This window comes from Erpetoichthys calabaricus, chromosome 5 (genome assembly GCF_900747795.2).
Source record: "Erpetoichthys calabaricus chromosome 5, fErpCal1.3, whole genome shotgun sequence".
Taxonomy (NCBI): Eukaryota; Metazoa; Chordata; class Cladistia; order Polypteriformes; family Polypteridae; genus Erpetoichthys; species Erpetoichthys calabaricus.
The window spans coordinates 12,131,118-12,153,361 of NC_041398.2; the positions used below are offsets into that span (position 1 = coordinate 12,131,118).

At 42.2% G+C, this 22,244-nt stretch overlaps 2 protein-coding genes and 1 long non-coding RNA gene across 24 annotated transcripts in view; 1 reads left to right on the forward strand and 2 right to left on the reverse strand.

Annotated features, from left to right (window-relative positions):
• The window catches only part of LOC127527858 (uncharacterized), a 687,118-nt gene that overhangs the window by 11,564 nt on the left and 653,310 nt on the right, over positions 1 to 22,244 (forward strand). The window lies entirely within an intron of this gene.
• LOC114644514 (tripartite motif-containing protein 16-like) overlaps positions 1 to 22,244 on the reverse strand; it is a 428,510-nt gene that overhangs the window by 11,447 nt on the left and 394,819 nt on the right. The gene's annotated exons all lie outside the window — the stretch shown is intronic.
• The window catches only part of LOC114644753 (tripartite motif-containing protein 16-like), a 203,467-nt gene that overhangs the window by 10,642 nt on the left and 170,581 nt on the right, over positions 1 to 22,244 (reverse strand). Inside the window, exons 1-2 of one of the 2 annotated variants that reach the window (XM_051927936.1) lie at positions 15,486 to 16,139; positions 4,976 to 5,071 (exon numbers count right to left, since the gene is read on the reverse strand). In XM_051927936.1, coding sequence (XP_051783896.1) covers positions 4,976 to 5,071; positions 15,486 to 16,064 — 675 coding nt within the window. In that variant the 5' untranslated portion in view covers positions 16,065 to 16,139. Of the gene's footprint in view, positions 1 to 4,975; positions 5,072 to 15,485; positions 16,140 to 22,244 lie in introns of those variants that run through there. The other variant, XM_051927935.1, reaches the window with a different exon arrangement.

Below are 22,244 nucleotides of genomic sequence, written 5' to 3' on the forward strand. Positions count from 1 at the left end.
GTAAAGTCTGAACTCAGTCAAACAGTGGAGATCCTTAAGCTATGGACTCTAATAAAACTGAAATATACAACAATGAACAAGAGAAGACCATTACGATTTACAGATTAAATCAAGAATATCCTATCACTCCAAATGAGGTATTCTGCAAGAAAACACAGGCTCTCCAATCAGAATGTAACCTCTTGATAACAAAAGAACCTGAACAACTCATCTTAAAATCGCAACATCATTACGGTGAACATGGAGAGAAGGCTAATAAGATCTTAGCTCAGCAATCAACAATTTAGAAGTTTACAACTCAATAACAGAAATTACCAGTGCAACTGGAGATAAGATGATGAAGCCTAGAAATATAAGTCACACATTTAGCAAGTACTCTAAGTCTTTATATTCTACTCAGTTTAAAGAAGACAATACACAATCTGAGGAGTTCTTTGATGTAATGCAAATACGACAGCTGGACACACTTAGTGAAGAGGATCTTGACAAACCTCTGACACTCTCGGAACTTCTGGATGCTGTAAACTCACTCCAAAGAGGGAAAACAACAGGCCCTGATGGCAACCAGTGGAATTTTATAAAGACGTTTTCAACTAAGTTAGCTCCACTATTATTAGAAAAGTTTACAAAAGCTACAGACAACAAAAATCCACCCAAAAAACCTACCCAATTTTCTACACCTCCCAACCATTTCTTTTCCAGAAGAAATCCTAATCAGTCTTGAGGAGTCAGTCAACATCTCATCAAAATATAAAAACATTTCAAAGAATCTCCATTTTAAAAGTCCTAGGATACGGCGGGAAAAGGACCTTCTATTGAATATCTCAGAAAAGGAGTGGAAGTCAGTCATACGTAGAATACACTCCAGCTCCATATGTGCAAAGTATTCAACCATCTGCCTTCGACTCTTTCATCGATCACATTTATCTCATTTAAAATTGGGAAGAATCCAACCTGCGAGTGTGGTAATCGAGCTCCTTCCTCACTTGGCCACATGTTTAGCGAGGACAACAAAGTAACATCATTTAGGGCCAAAATGTTTGAATGTTTAATCAGACAGCCGTGGGGTCACAATCACTCCTAACTCACTAACAGCTGTGGTTGGTGGGCTACCAGAGGGGCCTAAAGTGGAGGAGGACACATTGACTGTAACTGCCTTGACCACATTGTGAGCTCGTAGACTTGTCCTTTTGAACTTGAAGACCCCCAGCCCACCTGTGATAAGTCACTGGGTCACTGATGTCTGACATTTAAGAAAAAAAAACAAATTCTCACTTAGAAGATCTAATTAATAAAATTTTAAAAGTAGCAACCATAGCAGGGGAAAAGAAAATTCCGCCTTTGTATCTATCTATTTATTTATTCATTTTTCTAAATTATTATGAATCTTGCTTCCCATGGGCTCACCACCTATGGGAGGGGCCAAGGAGGTCGGGTGCAGTGTGAGTTGGGTGGTGGCCGAAGGTGGGGACCTTGGCGGTCCGATCCTCGGCTACAGAAGCTGGCTCTTGGGACGTGGAATGTCACCTCTCTGAAGGGGAAGGAGCCTGAGCTAGTGCGTGAGGTTGAGAGGTACCGGCTAGATATAGTCGGACTCACCTCGACGCACAGCTTGGACTCTGGAACCAATCTCCTTGAGAGGGGCTGGACTCTCTACCACTCTGGAGTTGCCCCCGGTGAGAGGCGCCGAGCAGGTGTGGGTATACTTATTGCCCCCCGACTTGGAGCCTGAACATTGGGGTTTACCCCGGTTAACGAGAGGGTAGCCTCCCTTCGCCTTCGGGTGGGGGGACGGGTCCTAACTGTTGTTTGTGCGTATGCACTGAACAGCAGTTCGGAGTACCCACCCTTTTTGGAGTCCCTGGAGGGGGTGCTAGAGGGCATACCTTCTGGGGACTCCCTCGTTCTGCTGGGAGACTTCAATGCTCACGTGGGCAATGACAGTGAGACCTGGAAGGTCATGATTGGGAGGAATGGCCCCCCCGATCTGAACCCGAGTGTTGTTTTGTTATTGGTCTTCTGTGCTCATCACGGATTGTCCATAACGAACACCATGTTCAAGCATAGGGGTGTTCATATGTGCACTTGGCACCAGGACACCCTAGGCCTCAGTTCGATGATCGACTTTGTGGTCGTGTCGTCGGACTTGCGGCCACGTGTCTTGGACACTCGGGTGAAGAGAGGGGCGGAGCTGTCAACTGATCACCACTTGGTGGTGAGTTGGCTTCGATGGTGGGGGAGGATGCCGGTCAGGCGTGGTAGGTCCAAACGTGTTGTGAGGGTCTGATGGGAACGTCTGGCAGAGCCCCCTGTCAGAAGTAGCTTCAACTCCCACCTCCGCAGAACTTCGACCACATCCCGCGGGAGGTGGGGGACATTGAGTCCGAATGGGCCATGTTCCGTGCCTCTATTGTTGAAGCAGCTGACCGGAGCTGTGGCCGTAAGGTGGTTGATGCCTATCGTGGCGGCAATTCCCGAACCCGTTGGTGGACACCGGCGGTGAAGGATGCCGTCAAGCTGAAGAAGGAGTCCTAAAAGTCCCTTTTGTCCTGTGGGACTCTGGAGGCAGCTAATAGGTACCGGCAGGCCAAGCGGAATGCGGCTTTGGTGGTTGCTGAGGCAAAAACTCGGGCGTGGGAGGAGTTTGGGGAGGCCATGTAGAATGACTTTCGGACGGCTTCGAGGCGATTCTGGTCCACCATCCGGCGTCTCAGGAAGGGGAAGCAGTGCAGTGTCAACACTGTATATGGTGGGGATGGTGCGCTGCTGACCTCGACTCGGGACGTTGTGGGTCGGTGGGGGGAGTACTTCGAAGACCTCCTCAATCCCATTAACATGCCTTCCAATGAGGAAGCAGAGCCTGGGGACTCGGAGGTGGGCTCCCCCATCTCTGGGACTGAGGTCACCGAGGTGGTCAAAAAACTCTTTGGTGGCAGGGCCCCGGGGGTGGATGAGATACGCCCGGAGTTCCTCAAGGCTCTGGATGATGTAGGACTGTCTTGGTTGACACGCCTCTGCAACATCGCATGGACATCAGGGACAGTGCCTCTGGATTGGCAGACCGGGGTGGTGGTCCCCCTCTTTAAGAAGGGGGATCGGAGGGTGTGTTCCAACTACAGAGGGATCACACTCCTCAGCCTCCCTGGAAAAATCTATTAAGGGGTCCTGGAGAGGAGGTTCCATCGGATAGTCGAGCCTCGGATTCAGGAGGAACAGTGTGGTTTTCGTCCTGGTCACGGAACAGTGGACCAGCTCTACACCCTTAGCAGGGTCCGGGAGGGTGCATGGGAGTTCGCCCAACCAGTCTACATGTGTTTTGTGGACTTGGAAAAGGCATTCGACCATGTCCCTCGGGGAATCCTGTTGGGGGTGCTCCGGGAGTATGGGGTACCGGCCCCCATGATAAGGGCTGTTCGGTCCCTGTACGATCAGTGCCAGAGCTTGGTCCACATTGCCGGCAGTAAGTCGAACCCGTTTCCAGTGAGAGTTGGACTCCGCCAGGGCTGCCCTTTGTCACCCATTCTGTTCATAACTTTTATGGACAGAATTTCTAGGCGCAGTCAGGGTGTTGAGGGGGTATGGTTTGGTGGGCTCAGGATCGGGTCACTGCTTTTTGCAGATGATGTTGTCCTGTTTGCTTCATCAGGCCATGATCTTCAGCTCTCTCTGGATCGGTTCGCAGCTGCGTGTGAAGCGGCTGGGATGAGAATCAGCACCTCCAAATCCGAGACCATGGTCCTCAGCCGGAAAAGGGTGGAGTGCCCTCTTAGGGTTGGTAGCGAGATCCTGCCCCAAGTGGAGGAGTTCAAGTATCTCAGGGTCTTGTTCACGAGTGAGGGAAGAATGGAGCGTGAGATTGACAGGCGGATCGGTGCGGCATCCGCAGTAATGCAGGCGTTGCATCGGTCTGTCGTGGTGAAAAAGGAGCTGAGCCGTAAGGCGAAACTCTCAATTTACCAGTCGATCTATGTTCCTACCCTCACCTATGGTCATGAGCTATGGGTAGTGACCGAAAGAACGAGATCGCGAATAGAAGTGGCTGAAATGAGTTTCCTCAGCAGGGTGTCTGGGCTCTCCCTTAAAGATAGGGTGAGAAGCTCAGTCATCTGGGAGGGGCTCAGAGTAGAGCCACTGCTCCTCTGCATCGAGAGGAGTCAGATGAGGTGGCTCGGGCATCTGATCAGGATGCCTCCTGGACGCCTCCCTGGTGAGGTCTTCTGGGCACGTCTAACCGGGAGGGAGCCTCTGGGAAGACCCAGGACACGCTGGAGGGACTATGTCTCCCAGCTGGCCTGGGAACGCCTCGGGATTCTCCCGGAAGAGCTAGAAGAAGTGGCCGGGGAGAGGGAAGTCTGGGCATCTCTGCTCAAGCTGCTGCCCCCGCGACCCGACCTCGGATAAGCGGAAGAGGATGGATGGATGGATGGATGTATTATGAATCTTGTCCCAGCTCTCGGCTCTTCTCTCTTTTTCTGGTTGCAGTGTGAATTCTAATTGGTAGTTTTTTATTTTTTGCATTTTTTTGTTTGTTTAGATTTCTGTTTTAACTTTCTGATTTTTATTTTTTATTTTGACTTTGAAAGTCATTTGTGGTATAAGTTGAACTTGATTGTATGCAATGCTATTTTTAAAATATAAACAACTTAGACCATTAATGGACATTGTGCCCGCTGATCTAATTCAGAACATCAGCGTCGACCTTCAGTGTGAGTTTCTGTTAGTTGAGTTAAGTCTCCTTTAAACAGCTGATGGAATATCAGAGGACTTTAGGGTGATGCTGTCTGAGTCTCCACTGAGTAACACCTGGGAGTTTCTGTCAACAGTGAAAGGCCATGAAGGACACCACACAACGTCTTCTCTAACTCTCCCTTCTCGTGTCCCTACTCATCATCACTAGTTAAGCTCTGCTGCTCTTCAAGTTCTCATTTATTTCTCCTCTCTTTGATATGAAGTGTTATCTTCCTATTCCACTCACCTTCATCTCCTCCATTGCCCTCCTCATCTCCTTCAGTGTCTTCTCTCTCTCCTCAAGTCCCCTCTTGATGTCACTCAGTGTCACCCCCAGCTGTCTCTGTTTGGACACATAAGAGGACACGCGTGGTCAGATCAGAATTCACATTCACTTTGTGATTTCTTCTTCTCCTTCTAACTCCTGATATTTTCACAACACATTTGTTTGACATTTCATGACACAACTTAGATTTGATTTAACAAACTGGAATGACAATAAAGATTAAAAGAAAGGTTTAATTTAATTGATGTAAAATCGAATTTGGGTTTGAAGAGTGTGTCAAATAGAGAAGACAGTTTGAAGGCACACTGGTGTGTGAGTTAGTTCTTGACATTTAGAAGACATCACATTGACAAACTGGGAAATGTGAAGTTCACACAACACCAAAAATAATAAAATAAACTGGAGTGTAAAGTAAAGAAACTGGTGAAAGGCCAGGAGGACTTAAACACGTCATGTCAGTAATTATAGGATCTACAAGGCCATTTGATATCCTGAGTCAGACATGTGAGGACGTTGTCTGCCGTTGTCATTTTCTGGATTCAAGTAAGATACTGAAATACACAAACGATTCTGTTGAATTCAGGAAGGGGGCAACTTAAAGGAATTCTAAAACTCAGAAATTATATTTTTATATGTTACTTACCTCAGGTGTTTTATTTAGGTGACGGATTATTACTTTTAATTAAACTAGTGAGCTCTGCCCCCTGCTCACTTCGTTCGCCCACCTGCAGGTTTGGTTCGTGTGGCGCTTCAAACATTTAAAAGCCTGTACAGCACCTGTCCTTTTGTCTCAGTGCCTTGTCTCTCTTCTCACCCAGACATCCTCTACTCCTGTGGTGGTCCAGCTCCCGAGGCTCACTCCTATGAACAGTAAGATTTTCTATTCTTCTAATTTAGAGACGGAACTGTCCCCTCTGACTACACATGGAGCTCAATTCACTCCTGAAAGTGACTTGTGTTTGTTTGAAGTGTCTGAATAACGTTTGTCTCTATAATCTCCTGTGTATCTGTGCCAATCTGTGACCCAAGTGTGACCGCGTACGTGGATTTCACTTTCACCAAACCACAAATCTTTTAATTCTCGCTGAGAGGCCTCTTCATTGTGAAGAAACACTACTTTACCGTGATGGCAACACGAATTAGACGATCTACAAGTCTCTGACTTAAAGTTTCACTCCAAACAATATATTCAATCTCATTTTGCTGTTCTCTTATTTCACTGAGTAATAATTTCAGCTTGTTTGTGTGAATGTGATCTTTACTATCATTTTTTGTAGACTTTTGAGATGGCCAAAGTCTCCATCTCGCGGATCTTACTTCTGTCTCTATGGACTTAGAAAAAGTCTCTTCAGAAAGATCACATCTCGTCTCTTATAAAAGAGAGATGTTTATTATGTTTATGAGTTTTGGTTTCACCAGAGCCTTCAAGACCACCCAGCCATCCCTGTTAAGGGGTCAGCTCAGAGATGTGCAGGTGGGTGAGCCTGTGGTGTCCTGATGATGGACTATCTGTCAGGCAGACTCAAGGACTGTGTGAGCAACACTGGAGCAGCACAAGGAACAGGCCTGTCTGCTTTACTCATCACTCTGCGCACCTCACACTGGAAAGAACACAATTTCTCTTTTCTTGTATATCCAAAAATCACCCAAGGAGTGTCTCAGTGGGCTTTAACAGGCCATATTTTTGAGAGCCCCCTAATTCTGATTCACTAAGTAGAGAGGAAAAACAAGAAAATCGAGGTTGAATACACACACAATAGAGCTAATGTGCCAAAGCCCCAGTCCACCTAAACTGCATGTCTTTCGATTGTAGGAGGAAACCCACATGAAGACAATGAGAACATGCAAACTCCACCAGGGACAAGTCACAGTCGAAAAATAAAATGTATTTATAATATAAGGACAACTGAAGATGTACGTATTCAAGTGTATATAATAATAATAATAATAATAATAATAATAATAATAATAATACATTTTATTTATTTGTAGGCGTCTTTCTAAACACTCAAGGACACTGAACAATGGACAAAACACAGATTATAAAAAAAGTAAAATACAAAAGTTAAAGTCAGACAGAGTAATTGTAATCAAAGAGAACAAGCCGTCTTAAACAAATGAGTTTTACGTTTAGATTTGTAAAGTCAGAATGATTCGATATTTCTAAGCTCAGGTGGTAGTGAGTTCCAGAGTAACTGAATGCTGTGCCCCCCATGGTGGTAAGACGGACGAAGGGGACAGTCTAGTGAATGGAGGAAGAGGATCTAAGGGTACGGGAGGGAATGGCAACATGGAGGAGGTCAGGCAGATATGGAGGGGTGAGGTTGTGGAGAGCCTTAAAAGTTAGTTGGAGAATTTTGAATTGAATTCTGAACTTATGGAAGCCATTGAAGCTTCTACAAGGCAGGAGTGATATGGTGAATAGAGGGGGTTCTAGTAATGATGAGGGCAGCTGAATTCTGGACCAGTTAAAGGTTATAAAGAGATTTGCGAGAAAGACCAAAGAAAAGGGAATTGCAATAATCCAGACGAGAAGTGACAAGGCTATGAACGAGGAGAGCAGTGGTGTGTGGAGTGATGGAGGGTCGAATACGATTAACGTTACACAGACTGGGAGATGTTATTGATGTGGGAGTGAAAGGATAAAGTACTGTCAAGGATGACACCTGTGGTGAAGGGGAGACAGAGGAATTATCAATAACAAAGAATAAATGATCAGTTTTGATAATGTTGATTTTGTACCAATGAGGAGAACCTCAGTTTTGTCACTTGTTGTTATTTAATTTATGAAAATCTGAAGAAAACCAGGATTTGATTTCTGCTATGCAATCAGTAAGTGAGGAGGGTGGAAAGGAAGCAGTAGGTTTGCTAGTGAGGTAGAGCTGGGTGTCATCAGCATAACAGTGGAAGCTAATGTTATATTTATGAAAGATATTACCAAGGGGAAGGAGGTAAGTAATGAAAAGGAGAGGCCGCAGGACAGAGCCCACCTGAAGTAACAGCGGTGGACTGGGATGTGAAAGTTTTAAGCTGAACAAACTGAGTGCGGCCTGAGAGGTAGGATCTGAACCAGTCTAGTGGAGTGTGGGTAATGCCAATCGAAGATAATCTATTGAGAAGAGTCGTGTGACAAATAGTGTCAAAGGCCGCACTCAAATCAAGGAGGATGAGAATAGGAATTAAACCAGAATCAGCTGCCATAAGGAGGTCGTTAGTAAGTTTGAAAACTGCTGTTTCTGTACTATGGAGGGGACGAAAACCAGACTGGAACTGTTCATAAAGATTATTAGGAGATAAATGAGAATGAAGTTGAATAGTCTCTATTTTTTCAAGACTTTTGGAAATGAAGAGTTGATTACAAATAAGATGAAATTTCTGAAATTAGTCAGACTGGCACCAGGCTTTTTCAGTACTGGGAATATTGCAGCAGTTTTAAAAGATGAAGGAACAGAACCAGTAGTGAGAGAAGAGTGGATTATAGCAGAGATAAGGGGGACCAGAGAGGGGAGGCAGGCTTTGAGCAGAACTGTAGGGAGGGGGTCCAGTTGACAGGTGGATGGCTTAGACTTACAGACGAGATCTGAGATTTCTGAGAAGGTAGGAAGCTGAAAAGAGGAAAATGAGTGCGTTGGAGGGTGAAATTCAAATGAAGTACTGGAGGATCCGTACAGAGAGACTGGTGAATCTTCTGGATTTATTCATTAAAAAAGGACATAAAGGAATTGCACAAATCAGTTGAGTAAAGGTGAGAAGATAAGGAATCTGGTGGTGTGCAGTGCTGGATTAACCAAATAAGCAAAGTAAGCACATGCTTAGGGCATCAAGGGTAAAGGGGGCACCACAAACATTTTTCATGGCCAAATTTATCACATAAATTTGTAAATTTATTAAATTTATAGCCATTTTCAAAATTTAATGAAAAATGAATAATGCCTCCCTGTACCTCCCTATGCCGTCACTGTTCGTAGATGGCGCCTTACACGGTCCGTTCTGCATACTGGTGCCATCTACGATGGGGAATTCCTGTTTCATGGAGATTCTCTTAAACGCCATGTTATGTCATAATATTGTGAAAATAATTGAGAATATGTTTTTATATTTTTAAATAATAGTTATTAGTTGATTAAAAATTATTATCATGTAATTGTGTTTCGTAAATTATCTTTTATTTAACTTAAAATAAATTTCTAGTGTGTAGAAAGCGTTATTTTCTGTTTTAAGCAAAAAACAAAAAATCGTCCCAGTTTGAGGAAAAAATATTCTGGTAAGTCTATTTAATTGTATTCTTGGATATTTTAAAATTCATTTACATTATGTAAAAGTGAAAATCGTACAGCTGCTTACTATTGGATAAAATTGTTATAACATTTTTACTAATAAAGATTTATTAACACATTTTCACAAAATATTCTTCAAATCGTGTACTGAGAATATGTGTAAATAGATTTGCTAAATTGACACAAAAGCCATAAATAAATTAAATAATCAAAATGGTAAATCTACAGTTTTTATGTCAAAATGAAAACCGTAAATTTCAAAAAAACCTTTAAAATCGACCCCAAACATTAAAATTTGTAAAATTTCGTATGCTATTTTCTCTTCAAGTAATGATAAAAAGTGATCAGATCTTTATTAAAAAGCAGTGCCAAACAAAATACATTTTTAAATCAATTTTGGGGTTAAAGTCAATTTCTACAGGTTTTGTCAGGAGATTGAATAATTTGTAGTCCTTAGAATAATGGCAGATAAAATTAATATTTGTAGCCATATATTCACGACCCATAGGTACTAAAACAATTAAAGCTGTTCAGTTTACCACATGGAGGCGGCAGTTTTGCAGTTTTTAATGCATATAACCGCTCTAAGCATTACATTGCAGTACGACTTTAACTGTCATGAATTTTTACCGTTTTTATTATTTCATTTATTTATGACTTTTGCGTTCATTATTTAGCAAATCTTTTACACACATTCTTAATATAAGGTTTAAAGAATATTCTGTGAAAATTCTGTAACTAAATCTTTCTTAGTAAAAAAGTTATCTCTATTATGTATACAAGCAGATGTGTTATGTAAGATTGATTATGAAGATCTAATCAAAGATTTTGCAAGGAAAAAAAGTAGGAGAAAATTAATAAGATAAAAATAAAATGAGGCATACAAAAGTAAATATTATTTTCTTTCTTACTACTGAGTCCAGTGTTATAGTGTGAGAACAGTTCTTCAGGAGTGGAGAAATTATGAATGTCCATAAGGGAATCAAAACTAGAGGAGAGACAGTCTAAGTTAATATTAATATTACAGAAAGACATGAGATGGGACAGCTTAGTATTAGAAAGTCCAAGTTTAACACTGAATGAAATAAGAAAATGATCAGTTATGTGGAGTTCATCCGAAGTACAATCAAGCGGGTAACTCCAGAGCAGCAAATCAAGTCCAAGATATGTCCTTTAGAATGAGTGGGAACATCAGTGTGCTGCTGGAATCCAAAACTCTCAAGGCAGGATGAAAAGTCTCTAGTAAGAGAGACACTGATATTATCCATATATACAGTCAGGTCCATAAATATTTGGATAGAGACAACTTTTTTCTAAGTTTGGTTCTGTACATCACCACAATGAATTTGAAATGAAACAACTCAGATGTATTCGAAGTGCAGACTTTCAGCTTTAATTCACTGAGGTGAACAAAACGATTGCATTATAATCCCTTCATTTCAGGGACTCAAAAGTAATTGGACAATTGACTCAAAGGCTATTTCATGGGCAGGTGTGGGCAAGTCCGTCGTTATGTCATTATCATTTAAGCAGATAAAACGCCTGGAGTTGATTTGAGGTGTGGTGCTTGCATGTGGAAGATTTTGCTTTGAACAGACAACATGCGGTCAAAGGAGCTCTCCATGCAGGTGAGAGAAGCCATCCTTAAGCTGCGAAAACAGAAAAAACCTAATTGAGAAATTGCTCCAATATTACGAGTTGCAAAATCTACAGTTTGGTTCATCCTGAGAAAGAAAGCAAGCACTGGTGAACTCAGCAACGCAAAAAGACCTGGACGTCCACGGAAGACAACAGTGGTGGATGATCTCAGAATCATTTCCATGGTGAAGAGAAACCCCTTCACAACAGCCAACCAAGTGAACAACACTCTCCAGGGGGTCGGCGTATCGATATCCAAGTCTACCATAAAGAGAAGACTGCATGAAAGTAAATACAGAGGGTGCACTGCAAGGTGCAAGCCACTCATAAGCCTCAAGAATAGAAAGGCGAGATTGGACTTTGCTAAAGAACATCTAAAAAAGCCAGCACAGTTCTGGAAAAACATTCTTTGGACAGATGAAACCAAGATCAACCTCTACCAGAATGATGGCAAGAAAAAAGTATGGAGAAGGCGTGGAACAGCTCATTATCCAAAGCATAGCACATCATCTGTAAAACACGGTGGAGGAGGCAGTGTGATGGCTTGGGCGTGCATGGCTGCCAGTGGCACTGGGACACTAGTGTTTATTGATGATGTGACACAGGACAGAAGCAGCCGAATGAATTCTGAGGTGTTCAGAGACATACTGTCTGCTCAAATCCAGCTAAATACAGCAGTCAAACTAATTCATGATACAGATGGAAAATGAGCCAAAACATACAGCCAAAGCAACCCAGGAGTTTATTAAAGCAAAGAAGTGGAAAATTCTGGAATGGCCAAGTCAGTCACCTGATCTTAACCCAATTGAGCAGGCATTTCACTTGTTGAAGACTAAACTTCAGACAGAAAGGCCCACAAACAAACAGCAACTGAAAGGCCTGGCAGAGCATTAAAAAGGAGGAAACCCAACATCTGGTGATGTCCAGGAGTTCAAGACTTCAGGCTGTCATTGCCAGCAAAGGGTTTTCAACCAAATATTAGAAATGAACATTTGATTTCCAGTTATTTAATTTGTCCAATTACTTTAAGCCCCTGAAATGAAGGGATTGTGTTCAAAAAATGCTTTAGTTGCCTCACATTTTTATGTAATCGTTTTGTTCACCCCACTGAATTAAAGCTGAAAGTCTGCACTTCAACTGTTTCATTTCAAATTCATTGTGGTAATGTACAGAACCAAAATTAGAAAAAAGTCGTCTCTGTCCAAATATTTCTGGACCTAACTGTATGTTGAAATCCCCCAGAAGTATTATGTTTGATGAAACAGTAGGTAAGTGTGTAAGGAAAACAGAAAAGTCATTCACAAAGTCATTATTTGGTTTAGGGCAGGGGTAGGCAACGTCGGTCCTGGTGAGCCGCAGTATGTGCAGGTTTTTGTTCCAACCCAGTTCCTTAACGAGAACTCAATTATTGCTGATGAAGCACATATTGTTTAAGTGACATTTTGATGCTTCATTTTAGTGATCTCGCTTGTTAAGGTTCTCCAACCTTAATTGCTTATTTCAATCTTAAACTGCTGCATTCAGTGTTTTAATTGCTCCTTATTAGCAATCAGATGTAAAAGACAAAGCAGCCAGCAGTTCTCCAGCTAGCTTTTTTCCAATTACATCTGTGTGTGTTCATCATGCACTGTTTGATTTAATAAAACACTTAATAGAAAAATGTGACAGACTGAAAATGATCTGTTTTAGGCTTTATATCATTTGGATGATATCTTTGGAAAGGAAAAAAATCTACGATATAAAAGCCTTACATTGCACAGACTAACAAGCCATAAAATTAAATAAGGTCTGAGATTGGCAATGATTGGTTTCTAATTAAGCAATTGGGTTGGAATGAAAACCTGTAGCCACTGCGGCTCACCAGGACCGATGTTGCCTACCCCTGGTTCAGGAGGCCGGTAGACAGTTGCAATGATAGTAGGAATAAGTCCAGTTAATGGACACACAAGAGATTCAAAAGAACTGAAGGCAGGAACACACAACAGCAGGACTTTCCACTTCTCACGATACATTAACGCGAGACCTCCACCTCGGCCAGAGCCACAGGGTTGAGAGATGTAAACAAACCCTGGAGGAGTTGATTTGTTAAGATGAAAAAAGTCATGTGGTGGTTGTCATGTCTCGGTTAGACAGTAAAAGTCAAACTTACGATCAGTGAGGAGATTGTGGATGAGAGGCCTATTGCTTGTGAGTGAGCAGATGTTCAGTAGACCGAAGTTGACAACGGCGTTATCGTATTTAACAACAGTGTTAGCCGACTGGGCTAGGCTGGCTAATACACTGTGGTCAGCGACTCTACCTAAATTACGAGGAGGACGTCGAGAACTGGACCAGATGGAGTTTATTATTATCGAACTGTGAATTTGGATACTCCGGCGGGACCCATGGTGGATGTACCTCCGACGGGGGAGGAATACGATGTCTGGGTGGACATACAGGCCAGTCAGCGGAGGCTCAGAGATGTGAGTACTGAAGCAGGTTGGATAGTGAGCGACAGGAGGGACCAAACAAACACGAACCAAATAAACATCTGACCGGTCCACAGGTAAAGCGAAGATGAAGACAACTCGGATATCCAGAGAACAAAGCCAGGTAAGTCTCAAATTGGGGATAAGCCTAAGAATAGTCCATACAGCCAAATCAGCAGTCAACATAGAAATCAGTCTAGCTATAAATGATTGATAAATAAAACTCAACGAATAAATCTGCACGAAAGAAAATGAAAACAGCTGCTTAGTCCATTAGATTGTAAGTTAATCATAAAAAAGATAAAGAAGATAAAAAGTTAAAAAGTTACCAGAGAGCAGCGGTGACCAGTCACACCAGCGTTCACTCAACTGGAAGTATCTGTGTTACTTTAGTTGGTTCTTTATAATGCACTTATAGGAAAGGCACAGAACTTGTGATTTTATTTCTCATAATTTTTAACCAAATTATTTCCCAGTAAACATCATTTATTCAGAAGCAGCTTTTAAATGTTCTCATCTCAGTTCTGCTTCAGTTCTTAGTTACTTATTAAGTTTTTAGAGTCAGCACTGTGATGGCAGTTTGGTTTTCCTCACAGGTTGCCTGCACTCCCTTACTGCTCCTCTGTGTGTGTGAGACGCTGCTCTGAACTGATTCAAGTCCACTTTAGTTTTCTTACTGAATTAATGAAGAGACCCTCACAACAGCTACAGCCTTCTCCTTCACACAGTTATGGTGATGTCAACTCCCAAAATTCACCCCCTGGCTTTATCTTAACTACCGAGTCACAGTCAGAAGTTCTCAGGCTCTGAACAGGTGAACTCCTGACTTGGTTTATGGTCACTCAGGTGAGGTGATGCTTTGAGAGAACTCAGTTGTTTGTGGACCATCTTGGGGATCTCATCCTGAGCTGTTTCATGACTTGCACCAGTCTCACCAGGATGGACTCCAGCAGCCAATGCTCTGAACTTGAAACATCAGGTTTATAAGGTCCAGTAAAACCTCGATTATCAGTCAGGGGTCAGGACCGAGGCTGTGACGGATAAGAGAAAAGACGGACAACATGGCAGCTACTTTAAAAATGACATACAGTAGATTAGTTTAGCGAACAGTCGTAAAAAACTATATCAACAAAATGAATTAATTTATATAATACTTTAATGACCAGCGTAATAAGCAAATACAACTCAGAGGTCCTGGAGTTTTCTATGTTTTACGTGGAGTCTTCGTTCCCTCACAAGCGGTGTTCTGTCTTACACTACGTTATTTGGTTACAGAGCTCACCTCCTAAACAATCACAGAAAGCTTTCCCTACCGATCAGTTTATCTCCTGCCACTCTCGTTGTGTCTTTTTGATACACAAACACTCCTGCTTATTGTCTCCTGACTCCCTGCTCCACACCTTCACTTCTCTCCTCACTTCTCCTGTCCGCCCCTCACAGAACAGAAGCCCCTCAGCCAGTCCCATCACTTACAGCTTTCCGCCCTTTCTGCCCCCATACAGAGCATCACAAGCTGCCTGCACACCACAATAAATTAACACAAACTGATATAACAGAATATATAAAGAAAATTACAATGCAGACAACCATTAACATTAATACAGAATAACGTTACCGTCACTGGTTTCCATTTTCAACACATTTTTCAATTATTTCAGCATCCCGCTTTCTATCGTTCACTGTTGGCCTTCCTACTCCATCATTGACGCAATACTTGAAGAGCTGTTACTGTTTAGTAAACGTTTAATAAGTTCAAACAGCACACACATATGTTGATAGGCCATAACAATGTATAGTAGTTTAGTTTAATTATAACAAAAGAGAAAAGCTACAAACCGCCATTAAAGCTGAAGGTACGTAACGGACACTGGGATTTCTGTTGTTCCAATGTGCAGAACTCGCAGCAGTAATCGGGAGACGCTGGCGTGCACAAGGTGGGGTTTTTGTTATTTAGTCCTGACAGTTAATCAAGTGACAGATAATCGAGTTTTACTGGAGATGAAGAGATTTCTCTGTCACATTAAATGTACAAATTCCTTAACTCAAAGTTATTCAAACAGTTTCCATTAAACACTAAATATCACTCACCTGCTTTTCTTCTCTTTCTGTCTCCAGTTTGACCATTTTATGCCCATTATGTTCAGTCACCACACACATCATGCAGATACAGGAATCATCAGTTTTACAGAATATCTCCAGACTTTTCTGATGTTTCTCACAGAGTTTCTTGTTCAGATTTCTATCAGGATCAACCAGCTTGTGGTGTTTCAGGGTCGCTACGTCATAGTGAGGCTGCAGGTGAGTCTGACAGTAGGAGGCTGGGCAGGTGAGACAGGACTTCACCGCTCTGAACTTCTTACCAGTACAGAAGTCACACTCCACATCTCCAAAGCTGGCATTACTCTGAGGCGGAGGAGAACTGAGTCTTGGTCTTTTAAATTTCTTAATGACTTCATTCAGCAGAGTGTTTCTGTTCAGCTCAGGCCTGGTGGTGAAGGTGTGTCTGCACTGAGGACAGCTGCACTCTTGGCTCTGATCCCAGCAGTCCGTGAGGCACTTCAGACAGAAATTATGTCCACAAGGAATGGTGACGGGGTCAGTCAGGGTGTCCAGACACACCGAGCAGGTGAACTCGTCCTGTGACACAAACAGCTGGGCTTCAGCCATCGTCAGTCTGAGGAGAGGCAGGCAGAGAGAATCAGTCAGAGGAACAAGGAAGTGACTTGGGAAGAAACGAAAGTGAAAGTTTGTCTGAGCTCAGTGAGGAGGAGGAGGAGGAGATTTAAAGAGAAAGCTGAGATCTCACAGAGAGAACATCTGAGGAGACACTGAGGGTGAACAGTTAATGTGAGACAGGAGCTCAGAGAGTGAAGACCACAAAGTGACAGAAGAGATGACCTGTCACAAGGGGGTCTGCTAAAGTGTCATTCACGTCAGTATTTCTTATTCATTTATTACACACTGAAGTCCACATCAGACTCCACATTAGTCCTCTTTATTAAATAAATTATCTATCCCATAATAAGTTCTCGTCTCTTGCTTATCAATAATGAATGTTTGTGTTTTTCTTTGTCCATGCCAGGAATTTATCAGATTATTCAGTAAAGACCCCAACTGAAGCCCACTCAGTTTAAGAAACAGAATAATATGATACATTAATAAACACAAGTGTAGTAGAAATATGAAAACATCTTAAAAACTGAAAACAGACACACAGACACACACACACACACACACACACACGTAACACACATCAGGCGCTCGCCGCTCTCGGCTCCTTCACAGTTTTTTAGATTTTCTTGGTTATTCAAGTCGTTTTATCTCAGGATTTGTGAAACTTAATCAAGTCTGTTGAACAGGCTCGTCTACTCCTGCACCCTACGATTAACACACACAGATCCGAGTCACACAATAGGGTATAAGTGATGCCCTGATGCCAGTCCCTCTGTAATAGCCCACATCAGACTCATTCCACTTAAGTACATAACAGTGACCCCTCCAGCCTGTCACTTCTCTGTGCCCCACACTGGGACTCGCTGTCACCAGCACTAACAAATGTACAGATGTCTCTGAGACACATGAAGGCTTGTATAACATTTGGTTTTATGCCAGTTACCAACTAAGGGGGTCTTACTTCTGCCATTTAATAATCAGTGATGAAATATAAGAGATCAGCGTGGACCTCAGCATTATCATATGCAGAGAACCACCTACTGGAATGTAAGTCAGGTATTAATAAACAGTTCGCACATTACAAACATTTGTAGTAATCTAACATATAGAATGTTGGAATGACAATAAATGTGTATGTTTCTGTTATATACAATTCAGTATGGGATTTGTAAAAGCCATGTTAATGTTTGAGATGTGCCATCTGTTGGAATGATGAATTTAACATGATGTCTCTTTTACACACCATTTCATGTTGGATTCATAAAAGCAGTTAATATTTGTGATGTACCATTTGCTGGAGTGACGAATGCCAGTAATTTTATTACTACAAATGTTTGTGTTGTGCCATCTGTTGGAATGAGAGAGACATATGAACCAAATTGACATGCAGATACACAGTCACAGAGACACTTTTCCTTTTATTAAGGTGGAGAATGTTGAGAATTTTGATTAGGGATCCATATGCTTTATAATTAGTTTTAGTGCTATTAGCTATGAAAAGTGTAGGCCTCAGGTAACTTTAAAAGGACACCATTTATTTCAGTAGAAGGGCCCTGGCTTGCCAGCCTTTTCACAGGCAGATCTTGTTTTGTGAACGCCGGAGCAGATCTGCTCACTGACTGAATTTAGTAATTCTGATATCTACCTAGTCTGAGCTACTGTATATAGGGGTTAAGAGCTGATTATTGAAGGTTACGGACCTTTCACTGCAAATCGATGTCCGTGAAGTTAGCAGCTGCTTAGCCCTGACAGACGAGTGAGCAGCCGAGTGCCAAGAATGAACAGCACCGCTGTGTGCGTTTGCAGGCTTTTATATGAGCACACGCAGATATATGTTAGATTGGCATTTAGGTTAATATGCCAGTGCTTCTTTGTATGCCCTAACGATAATAAATAAAGTTAGAGCAGAACATATTAGTTAGCTTATTTAATCAGTTGTTAAAGGTTTGTGTTTTTCCTTCTTTCATGCATGAAGCTCCGTGTCGAGGCTGTCCGCATTTTATCCCTCATCAGTGAAGCTGTGCGCTGCCGCTTACTGGCACAGTTGCCATTTATTTTAGCCTTACAGCATTGTGGCGGAACCTGTGGGGTGCGATATCTACAAGGGGGTCGCAAAGAAAAAATGGAAATTGAAGAAGAACCTATTGTAACGTATTGTAATTAATGTTTTCTGTTTACTCTGTTTAGGGCAGGGTCTGCGTTTTTACAAACTACATAGAAAGACAGAAGGTGCGTGCGCAGAGAGAGGGAGAAGAGAGGAAGGAAGGGGGTGTGGGGACGTGAGGAGAGAGAAAGAAAGTCTAAAGAGTCAACAGTGAATGAAAAACGAATAAAGACAAAACACATAGTGACATTTCATTGTTTTATAGGTGTGCCTTGCGACCCTAAACAGCAAGCTGGGGAAGTTGTATTGCTGTTCTGTTCACTTCTTGTTTAAGGCTGTAAAGCAAATAAAATGGGAATATGTCGAAGGGGGGGATTCTTTTCTATACCCACTGTACAAATGGTTTTAATGCACCATCTCTTGAAATGACAAATGCCCTGTTGTTAGGATATAGCGGGTTGGATAATGGAAGGATGGATGGATGTATTTTACATATGTTGGAATGACAAATGCAATGAATTTTCTTACCACTAATGTTTGTAATGTTCCATCTGCTGGAATGAAAAATGCAATGCATTTTATTACTGCAAATGTTTTTGATGTGCCATCTGTTAAAATGACAATAGTGATGCATTTTAGTATCAAAGATGTCTGTAATCCGCCACCTGTTAGAATGACAAAGGCAATGCATTTTATTACCACAAATATTTGTGATGAGCCATCTGTTGGAATGGAAAATGCAATACAAAATAAAAAATACATTCCAGTAGATGGTGCACTGCAAATGTTAACACTGGGGTCCAAGTTGATTATTTAGATTTCAACCAATCTTATACTCGAAGCAAAACTAATTCTTAACAACAGAGATTGCTGTTGAATGACCTGCAGCTGTTAACCCTTCATACAGCACTGGCGCAGTCAAGCAACTCACTATGGGCTGTCAGAAAAAGGAGAGAGAATAGAGGACTCTGTATCACTCGCAACAATATTTGCAATTTCACCACACATCCATGGGGCAAAACATTACAAACATGTAGTTTAAGAAATGCTGTCTTTGAGACTTAAAGCCTTTCACATATCAATCCATTATATAGTGCCTTTCATGTCTATCTATATATCTATCTGTAGTTTCCATGCAAGTTACTTTGTGATCCTGTCGACTATACTAAAATTAATATCTATCTATCTATCTATCTATCTATCTATCTATCTATCTATCTATCTATCTATCTATCTATCTATCTATCTATCTATCTATCTATCTATCTATCTATCTATCTATCTATCTATCTATCTATCTATCTATCTATCTATCTATCTATGTTTGTAGGGTCCCTACTGTCACATTGTACAGACTCCAGTGTAATTGTATTTTATTTGCATGTGCCAATTGCTACCCCTACGGCACTTTGGCTACTGAGTCTAATTAACCTCACCTTAAAATGTCAGTCTTCCTTACCTGGAATTGTCAGCAGTATATTGCCTTTCATATGCATCTGTTGTAGATTTATCACGTCATCACTGCCTTGTGTACAGTGTCCAGTGAAGCTCTTCCTTGCCCATATTAATCTCTCCTCTCCAGCTCCATCAGTAGTGAGAAGTACCTGACCCTGAGAATTTTGCACACGCACAGCACACAATCAAGTGACAAGAGGAGACATTATAGGCATCCATTACTTATGCTTCACTGAGATACAGCAATACAGCCACTGTGCTGTCCAGTCATAATAATAATAATAATAAAAATAATAATAATAATTGTCTGTCCTTAGTATCTTCCACCCTTTGATCTAATCCCTTATTGAAGGGTAAACCTGCCCACACACACACACACACACACACACACACACACGCACACACACACACACACACACACACACACACACACTCACACACACACTCTCTGTGTCCACTTCAGCAATGCCAGTTCCCACAAGTTGAATTATTCCGGAGTTTCAGAAGTTGATTGCAGACATTTCAACACAGGGCCGATGGGCAGCGCTGAGCTGGCACTCCTGTCGTTGCAGCACCAGGGTCTGCGTGGAGTCTCCTTATTTGCATGAAGCGATTGAGAAATGAGCTGCTCTGCCTAACTTTGAGAAAGCTTAGCATGCGGATGCCCTTGTGCTCGAGTACAAACTATTGGTCACCAATATGGCTGAGTGAAAGTTGAAATAGAAAAGTCATGCCATGCCAGATGTGGCCGTCAATCTCCCACAGAGAGGAGCCGTGTGTTTAAACAGCTTTGTTTTGTCCTTTCACAGGTCATCATCATCATCATCAGAAGTGAACTGCAGTGACAGCTCGTCCAAACTGGGCACCGCAATGGAGAGGACAACACTAAACTGGCAATGGAATAGAGACATGTGGCCATTAAAGACAAGGAGTATGAGGAGGTGACCGCGCCAGTCAACAAGGACTCCAGTGATGCGGTGTCAGGGTGCGTTCAGCAGGAGCAACACACGGGCGAGAAACAAGAGGCCTGTGACAAGGATGAGAAGACCGTTTTTAAGGAAGAGGACCTCGAGCTCGAGGATTCACACGCAGAGCCCTATTCGGCTTATTCTGTTTCCCTTCAGGGTAGATAAGAGGAAGAGCCGCCTTCATCTGCTAGTAAGTTTAACTCACTGAATTTGATGATGGACTTTGTTGCTTAGTGAGTAGAACTTGGAATTGAGGGCTTGCCGGGCCAAATGGTCCGACCTCTTCGCTGTCATATGGGGTGGGGTTGTGCAGGAGGTGACAATGACAGATTATAAATGCAGTTCCCCTCCAAGGGCTCTGGAACGGCAGGGCTGATTCATTCATTTTTGCCCTACGCTGACGATACTTGGGGTTTGAGGGCGAAGTGTGACTATGACACGAAAAGTCCAGCTGGCACTGACATCTCAACATGTTAAACGGTACCCCATTTTTTAAGGTGAGCAAAAGTATAGGAGCAGATAGTCTTCTAGAAAATTAAATGTCATGTTTCACATCCCTTGGCTTGTGGTAACTTCATCAAACCTGTGGCTCCTCAACATCATCGGATGGTTGCTTTCTTCTGATGTTCTGCTTACAGACGGGCCTTTCTTGAAGCGTTTGTAATTTCATGCTGATCCCTCACACTTCTTATTGTTCTACTTTTGCAGGTCTTTGTTCCTCCATTTGAATCAGTCCTTTCAGCTCTAGCAGTCACCTGAGGGGACTATAAAAGATAAATCACCTGCTTGACAGCCAAATATTTCTTACGATTTCTAAAAAAGGTGTTGATCATTTACAATTTACAATTTTTTTAGGAAAAGCAAAATGAGGTTGTGTCATTTTATTTTCAGCTTTTTTTTTTAAATTGTTCGAATGCAAATGAAAGAAATAAATCTGTGAATAGAAGAACACTGTTAAATCCTGCAGTTTTATGAGTGCAGAGAGAAGTTGAGCAAAATGACCCCTTTAATTGGCTAGAAAGAAAGATTACAATATGAAAGCTTCCAAAGGCAACTCAGACCCCCTTCTTCAGGCACGATGTAAGTAATATAATCTTATATATAAACGTCTACGTGTGGAAGTCTGTCTGGCCCGGAAGTACGAGGCTACAGCATGAAGCTCAAAGAAAGCGACTCTGTCGCCAAAGTGAAACCGCCGAGAAAAGAGAACCTCGCTTATCCACTAAAACACAAGAGAGGTGAGCACATCGCCAAAATGAAACCTCCTAGAAGAGAGAAACTCGCTTAGACGCTGATAGACAAGGAAAAACAAAACCGCCGAAAAAGGAGAACTTCGCTTAACTGCTAATGCACAAGCAAAGTGAGCACATCGGCAAAATGAAACCTCCAAGGAGAGAGAAACTCGCTTAGCTGCTAATACACAAGGAAGGCGAGCACATTAGCAAAATGAAACCGCCAAGGATAAAGAAACTCACTTGGCCGCTGATAGACAATGGAGGTGAGCACATCAACAAAATGAAACTGCTGAGGAAAGAGAACCCTGCTTAGCTGCTAACATACAACCGATGTGACTGATTGATTTAAGTGCCAGAATCCATGGTTTCTAGGAGCTAAGACTTTTTACAACACAGGCTTACATAGCTATTG